Source organism: Amaranthus tricolor, chromosome 5 (assembly GCF_026212465.1).
Source record: "Amaranthus tricolor cultivar Red isolate AtriRed21 chromosome 5, ASM2621246v1, whole genome shotgun sequence".
Taxonomy (NCBI): Eukaryota; Viridiplantae; Streptophyta; class Magnoliopsida; order Caryophyllales; family Amaranthaceae; genus Amaranthus; species Amaranthus tricolor.
This window is the reverse complement of record NC_080051.1, coordinates 6,993,286-7,002,296: the sequence shown is the minus strand read 5'-3', so window position 1 is coordinate 7,002,296 and position 9,011 is coordinate 6,993,286. Positions and strand designations below refer to the sequence as shown.

General features: G+C 32.1%; 1 protein-coding gene across 1 annotated transcript; it reads left to right on the top strand.

The window, feature by feature from the left end:
* Positions 1-5,428: 5,428 nt before the first annotated feature.
* On the top strand, positions 5,429-7,132 carry LOC130812707 (uncharacterized). The gene has a single exon (XM_057678274.1). The coding sequence runs from the start codon at positions 5,755-5,757 to the stop codon at positions 6,988-6,990; it is 1,236 nt and encodes a 411-aa protein (XP_057534257.1). The 5' UTR covers positions 5,429-5,754; the 3' UTR covers positions 6,991-7,132.
* Positions 7,133-9,011: the final 1,879 nt, after the last annotated feature.

Sequence of the window (9,011 nt, the reverse complement as noted above, 5' to 3'; positions counted from 1 at the left end):
GTGGCTATTGTTAGGAAAACCATGACTTAGTTTTAATTAAGTGTATACTTATTTAAAGCAATAACCGTAGGTTTGACCTTAGTAATTAAGATCCATATTATATTCCTTATTATTTGGGATAAGGGAATAGTGGGTAGTTACCTCCTTTTTATTAGGAAAAATTGACTCTATAAATAGAGGATTCGGTTGTTCCTCAAAGAATGCATTCGTATGAGCCTTTAATTCATACGTTATTTTTGGAAAATTAACAAGAAATATTTTGTTCAAAAATTGCCAATTAACATATAATATTTTCTTGTGCAACTCTTTAATGTTATCTTTTAAGAATTCATCCTTGTAAAATGGTTTTTGAGTGAATTGTTGTAACTAGACTTGGGGGAGTCTAGGGGAGAATTAGAAAGCTTCTAGTGAAGCTAGAAAAGAGATTAGCTTTGACTAAAGCTAAGAAAGTTGCTTTGAGTGAAGCAATTGAAAGGAAAAGTTGGCCTAGTAGAAAAGCTTCGACTGAAGCAAAGTATTTTATGTAATTGTAACGAGTTGCTTAAAACATAGTGGAGAGTTTGAAATCCCGAGGGGTCGTGGTTTATCCTTGTATTTAGGCCTAGAAGGTTTCCACGTAAAATTGTGTTATCTCTTTCATTATTTCGCTCTAAGTTTTAGTTTTATTGCTTTAATCTAATTCCGCAAAAACAGGGCTATAATTCTTAAACATATCAAAATAACAATTCACCCCCTCTCTTGTTGCCGTTCCCATCTCTAACACAGCTTACAGACGATTGTTCATTATTCATCATTCATTGTTCTTCGTTCATCGTTCATTAATCATTTATCCTTGTTCATTGTTTATTGTTCATTTTTCATTATTCATCGTTCATTATTCATTGATCATTGATCCTTGTTCATATTTCATTATTCATTGTTCATCGTGCATTGTTCATTGATCATTAATCCTTGTTTAGTGTTCATCGTTTATTACTTATTGATCAATGATCCTAGTTCATTATTCAGCGTTCATTGTTCATTGATCATATATCATTGTTCATTGTTCATCATTCATTGTTCGTTGTTCATTGTTCAATTATCATTGATCCTTGTTCATTGTTCATCGTTCATTGATCATTGATCCTTATTCTTTGTTCATCGTTCATTGTTCATGGATCAATGTTCATAGTTCATTGTTCATTGTTCGATGATCATTCTTCCTTCTTTATTCTTCATCGTTTATTGTCTAATGATCATTGATCCTTGTTCATTATTCATTATTCATCATTCATTATTCATTGTTCATTGTTTATCGTTCATTTTTCATCTTTCATTGTTCATTGATCGATGATCCTTGTTCATTGTTCATCGTTCATTGTTCATTATAATTGATCATTGTTTGTCATTCAATTTTTATCGATCATTGCTCATTGATCATTGATCCTTGTTTAATTATCATTGACCTTTGTTCATTCGTCATTGATCCTTGTTCATTGATCATTGATCCTTGTTCATTGTTCATTGTTCATTGTTTATTATTCATAGTTCAATGTTCATTGTTCATTGTGCATTAGTCATCATTCATTGTTCATTGATCATTAATCTTTGTTCATTGTTCATCGTTCATAGTTTAATTATCATTGATCCTTTTTCATTATTCATCATTTATTGTTCATCGTTCATTGTTCATTGACGATTGATCCTTGTTCATTGTTCATTGATCATTTATTATTGTTCATCATTTAATGTTGATCGTTCATTGTTCATTAGTCATTGATCCTTATTCACTATGCATCATTTATTGTTCATTGTTCCTTGTTCATCATTCATTGTTCATTGTTCATTGTTCAATATTTATTGTTCAATGTTCATTATTTAATGTTCATAATTCATTGTTGATTGTTCAATGATCATTACTCCTTGTTCATTCTTCATCATTTATTGTTCATTTATCATTGATCCTTCTTTATTGTTCATTGTTCTTTATTTATTTATCATTGATCCTTGTTCATTGTTCACCATTCATCATTCAATATTTATTGTTCATTATTCATGGTTCATTGTTCATCGTTCAGTGTTCTTTGATCATTGATCCTTGTTTATTCTTAATCGTTCAATGTTCAATTGATCCTTTTTAATTTTCATCGTTCGATCTTCATCGATCATTGATCCTCCTTTATTGTTCATCGTTCATCGTTTATTGTTCATTGTTCATAGATCCATGTTCTTTGTACCTCATTCATCATTCATTGGTATTGTTCATTGTTCATCATTCATCGTTCATTGTTGATTAATCATTGATGCTTGTTTATAGTTCATCGTTGATTGTTCATTGATCATTGATCATTGATCCTTGTTCAATAATCATTTATCGTTGTTCATTGTGAGTTATTCATTTTTCATTGTTCATTAATCATTGATCCTTGTACATAGTTCATCATTCATTGTTCATCGTGCATTGTTCACTGATCATTAATCCTTGTTTAGTGGTAGTCATTTATTATTTATTGTTCAATGTTCATTGTTTAATGTTCACTGTTCAATGATCATTGATCCTTGTTCATTGTTCATCGTTCATTATTCATTGATTGTTTATCATTATTCATTGTTGATCATTCATTATTCATTGTTCATTGTTCATTGTTCATTAGTCATCGTTTATTGTTCATTGATCATTAATCTTTGTTCATTGTTCATCGTTCATAGTTCAATTATCATTGATCCTTTTTCATTATTCATCATTTATTGTTCACTGATCATTGTTTAATGATATTTATTCATTGTTAATCATTGATTTTTCATTGTTCATTGTTCATTAACTGTTGATCCTTGTTCATTGTTCAACGTTCATTATTCATTGATCGTTGATCCTTGCTCATTGTTTGTCATTAATTGTTCATTGTTCGTTGTTCATTGTTCATCGTTCACTGTTCATTAATCATTGATCCTTGTTCATAGTTCATGGTTCATTGTTCATTGATCATTGATCATTGTTCTTTTTCATTAGTCATCATTCATTGTTCATTATCATTGATCATTGTTCGTGATTCATTGATCATCGATCATTGCTCATTGATCATTGATCCTTGTTCATTGATCATTGATCCTTGTTCATTGATCAGTGATCCTTGTTCATTGTTCATTATTCATCGTTCATTGTTAATTGATCATTGATCCTTGGTCATAGTTCATCATTTATTGTTCATCATGCATTGTTCATTGATCCTTGTTCGTTGTTTATTGTTCATTGGTCATTGATCCTCGTTCATTGTTCATCGTTCATTATTCATTGATCATTGATCATTGTTCATTATTCATAGTTCATTGTTCGTTGTTCATTCTTGATCGTTCATTGTTCATTGATCATTATTCTTTGTTCATTGTTCATCGTTTATTGTTCAATCATCATTGATCCTTGTGCATTGTTCATCATTCAATGTTCATCGTTCATTGTTCATTGATCCTTATCCATTGTTAATCATTGATAGTTCATTTTTCATTGTTAATAGTTTATTTTTCATTGATCACTAATCCTTGTTCATTGTGTATTGTTCATTAATTATTGATCCTTGTTCATTGTTCATCGTTCATTGTTCATTGATCATTGATCGTTGCTCATTGTTCATCATTCATTGTTCATTGTTCCTTGTTTATTGTACATCGTTCATTGTTCATTGTTCATAATTCATCGCTCATCGATCAATTATCATTGATCCTTGTTCATTGTTCATTGCTAATTATTCATTGTTTATTGTTCAATGTTCATTGTTTAATGTTCATAGTCCATTGTTCATTGTTCATCGTTCATAGTTCATTCTTCAATTATCATTGATCTTTGATGATTTTTCATCATTCATCGTTCATTGTTCATTATTCATTGATCATTATTCATTGTTAATCATTGATTGTTCATTGTTCATTGTTCGTTGTTCATCACTTATTGTTCTTTTATCATTGATCCTTGTTCATTATGCAATTTTCATTGACTATTGATCCTTGTTCATTTTTCAACGTTCTTTGTTCATTGATCATTGATCGTTGCTCATTGTTCATCATTCACTGTTCATTTTTTGTTGTTCATTGTTCATCGTTCACTATTCATTGATCATTGATCCTTGTTCATAGTTCATGGTTCATTGTTCATTGAATATTGATGAATGTTCATTGTTCATCATTCATTGTTCTTTGTGCATTGTTCATTGATCATTCATCCTTTAAATATAAATCTCAAATTAATGGTTCTATTAACCTTTAAATCAACATACACATAAAAGAAGGAAGATGAATAGGAACTCATAATTACCAAAAGAGGATAGAGATGAGGGTCTACTTGATTTCTTCAATCCCAAAATTCTCTAATTTCCAAAACAACTCCCAATTAGCTTCCATTTGCTGAAAAAAAATTAGATTATTCAAGAAGATTAGATTGAATTTCTTCAAACCCTAACTATTGGGGATTTCTAATACGATGAGATTATATTTTAATTCATTATGTTCATGTATTTGTGAGGTAAAAGTAGACAAAATTTTCAGATTTGAGATTGATTTTATGTTTTAGAAGAGGTATAAGAATTTTTTCCAGAATCTTACTTTGAGATGATAAGAAGAAGAAAATGGTTATGAGTTTTTGAAAGTTTATACAAATTCATTACTTAAGGCAGGGGGTTTAGTTTAGGTGAATCATGGAATAAGATAATGAGTCATAATTATAAGGTGTATGCGTAAAGTTAAAAAAAATTAAAAAATGATGTGGCTTCCTACTCATACTCATCAAAGTATGAGGTGTATATTATACCTATATTTTTCGTCGCATAATTATTTTGTCCTTAAAAATAATAAAACTGATATCTAAAATTCGTAGCAAAATTTTTATTTTAAAATGACAAACTCATTTTACTTATTAAAATAATAATTTTTAACGAAGACATTTTTATAATTGTTTTACCACCACTACCACCACCACAAAACACAATCTCCATAAGCTTTAAGACTGATCATATAAGTCTTAAAAGTGATCATATATGATTTAAAAGTGATCACATAAGCTTTAAAAATGATCACATAGGAAAATTAAAATGAGTACATTGACCTTTCAAATTAATCATATAGGTCTTAAAAGTTATCATATATGCCTTACAAAAAATAATCACATAAACTTTAAAAGTGATCACATATATCTTAATTTTCGGACCGTCCTAAACAACTATTTGTAAATAATTAAATTGGATGAACAAGAAGTTCAAGATGTAAAATTAACAAATAGTTGTATTAGTAATATGTTCTCCTGAGTCTATGTTTTTCCTTGCCTTGCAGGTTATTGTTGTTTAGTAATATGTTCTCCATTATATTCCTTATATCTTCTTCAGAGTGCAGCTATTAGTGTATGTTTAACAAATAGGTAAGATTGTGGAGTACTTTTTACTTCAACGGAAGGTACATTCTTAGAAACCTTCTACGCTTGGAATTAGAAGCTGTTTACTCCAAATAATGAGGTTAAACATTGTCAGGGGGTTTTCACTTTTCCTATTATTTCCATGAGATCAAGTTTCGTACCTTTTCATATGATTTGTTTTTCCCTCTAATTTATACCGCTTGTAATTTGATTCCCTACTTAAAATATTTCTTTTCCTTTCTGTTGATTTACAAATTTATTTTTTCTTTTTACTGTTGTTGTTTACTTGTTCCACCTTCAATTTTTTTCATCTTTTTTGTTTACGTAAGTTAAAAAATAAAATAAAATAAAAGCTCTGTAAAGGGAAAGAGAGCTAAAATATGGGAACAGAACAGTCCACTTTGAATTATGATACCGCAATCGATCAAAAAATAGTTGAACTTGAGAAACAACTTTCTTCTGCCAAGCTTGAGGCGTCCTCTACTAACGCCAGCCTCGAAGCATCAAAGAAGGAGGTAGAAGAGTTGAAAGAACGAATTTCAACTTGTGAAAAGGTACGGAAGGACATGGAAATTAAGATGGGAAAAATAATGGAGCTTGAGATTCAACTATCTTCAGTTAAGGCTGAGGCCTTATCTGCCAAGGCTAGTTTTGAAGTTTCAGAAAAAGAGATTGTGGACTTGAAACAACATCTCCAAGCCATTAAAAATGTCCAACATGATACTGAGAAGAAATTGAACCAAGTGAGTCAACAACTTTCTTCAATGAAGTCTGAATTCCATACTAGCAAGGCCGAGTTGGAACGGTCGAAATCAGAGCTGGAAGAGGTCCAAGATCAAGTTTCTTCATGTATTGAGGCCATCCAATACATGGAAGCAGAATCACAAAAGGTTCAAGACCAACTTTCATTGAATACTACTGAAATAGAAACATTCAAAATTAAGTTGAAACTCTCGAAAGAGAGAGTAATTGAACTTGAGAAAGAACTATCAATGCGCAAGAAGGAAAATGAAGAGCTGCAGGGGCCATATCACAATATGGAGGATCGTTTCAACGGAGTGAAATACGAGTTAGAATCCACTAGGACTGCGCTACTATCGTCGCAGACAAGAAAGGAAGAGCTCGAAAAAGAGTTGTCCATGTATATGAAAATGAATGATGATAATGTTCTGGCGATAGGAAAGCTAACAGATGAAGACAGCCAGCTAAGGTTTGAGCTTGCCGAAATTAAGAACCAACTAGATTCATCGATGGAGAAGGTAATACAGCTCAAGGATTTAGCCAATTGTCATGCTCTACTATGTTCGGCTAGGGAAGAGTTACAATACACTAAAAGCTTGTTGGAATCCTCTAGAAAGAAGGCGGAGGAGCTTAAGGATGAAAACAGTGTATGCATGACAGCATATGAACAAACAGAAGCAAGAAAAAGAAGGTTGTCAGATTTTCTTAGGTTGATTGATTCAGAGGTGGAGTTTGATAGTCAAGAGTTGGATGTACTAGAAATTTGTATGTCATCAAAAGACGATGAAGTAGAATCAATGGACAGCGACACAGATAGCAAAGCAAGTGAAGATGAACTTTCCATGAGTAGCAAAGCAAGTGAAGATGAGTCCTAATTGTGTGGGATATGTACCTATGCTAAAGCATGATCATCTACAATGTATTTGTTTTATTGAGTTATTGATTTCCATTCCATGTAAATCCACTGCTAAGAGAGAAGTCCTAATTTGTGGAAAGTATTACTTAATTTTTCCTTTTCATTATCTTTACGGATTGATAACTTCCTATCATATGACGTTCAAGATTCTTTAGCGGCGTTTTCAATCACTCAGGAATCAGCATGGAGAAAATTTTGGTTAACATAGTCTCTCAACAAAGAAGCTAGTATTTTTGCACTATGTTTGGATAGCAAATTACGAAAGAAAAAAAGGAAGGGGAAGGGAAGGAAAGAAAAGGAAAGGAAGGGGAGAGAAAGAGAAAGAAAAGACTTCATTGTTTCCATAGGAAGGAGGGGGAAGGGATACAAAGAAAATTTCATTTTCCTTTCAAATCTTTTCTCATGTGGAGAGATTTGAATGTTAACAAAATGAAAAGACTTAATCCCTCCAAATCCTATCCATCCATTTTCGCTATCAAGCAAAGGCATCTTTATCCCTCCAAATGTTTTTTCTTTCTTTTTCCTCCATATTCTTCCATCCAAACAAGGCCTTAGTATTCCATTACGTAAGAATATAGATGCATGAAGCGGAATTGTCATAAAATATTTCTTAACATCTAAGAACGATCGCATACATATCATAATATAAATTATCAAATATAGTAGAGTAAATATACCAAGACAGAAATAATAGAACGTCAAATATCATTCCTCTAATGTTTGCTAACAAGTACCGAACGGATCACCACGTCTACTAGTACGGAATAAGAAAACTAGAAGGCTAGGTCTATCTTCCCACCTTCTTTGCTTTTGCATGCTCTCTAACCAAACTGCCGCTATTTTGGTAAGTTTGATCTTGGCTAGTTTGTATTTTGGTAATCCTCTATCAAAGTAAGACAACACAATCCTATCAGGGTTTGGTTATGGTTTCTTTGTGTTCTCAGCATTGGCCAATATCTATGTCACACGTTGTAGAGCCTCTTCCATGGCTTCAAGCCTTGCATCAATTTTTTTTAACAAAAGCAAATACGCAGAAATAAGAAAACAATGAAAATCACAAGAAAAGAAATACTTCACAAAATCAAGAAAACAATCCAACACAATTAGGATATTTTTGATTTTGTGCAAAAGACTCTAATCACCACTTCTTTGATCAATAATGATGCACTAAAATGATTTGAAATTATTGTTTACCTGTCTTTAGATTATTACTAAACTTAACCCAAAGAAAAACTAGAAAGATCTTACCAAATGTGTGTATTAGAAAACACACAATATTTTCTAAAATTGTAAAATGCCTCCTAATGTTGTTTTGATCTTCTGTCGCTACCTTGAACTTGATGCTTTGATACCAATTGCACCAAGTTTGGGGGGTGTTCAGCCTCCTCAACTTGCTCACAACCAATGACTGATGCACAGCACCCTTGTTTGTTCGAACCTAAACATTAAACCCACAAATAGTCTAAGAACTGAATTCTTGGAATTCAGTTGACTAGGTAAGATGCACAACCAAAGGTTTCACTTACCAATTATTATGATCGGATCCACACTCTTAAATTTTACTCGCTTGAGAAACGTAGGGTAAACTGTGAATTGCTTCACTGGAAACTCAAGAGGAGAGGTGGGCGAAGTGTTTCACTCACACTCTCAATCAAAACAGAAGATGTTTTGAAGAAAACACAATGGCTATATTAGCCTAACTAACATCATAACAAAATCAAGTAATCACGTGATACAAGTGCACAACCAAAACAAAACAAAAGACTTCATTAAGCCTAAACATTGATCGACTTGCCCCTTGACCTTCAAGGCTGGTTTCAGAGTTCTGTGTTGATGATCCATAGCATCCTTGGACCTTTACTGCTTGGTCCATGTATGGTAGTGGGCTCCCTTGGGTCCAGCTAGCTTATGGGGCCTATGTCTTACTTCAGTGCCCTCTGATTGGTCTACTAACAGCTACTGTGAGTAATTAGTGTTGTT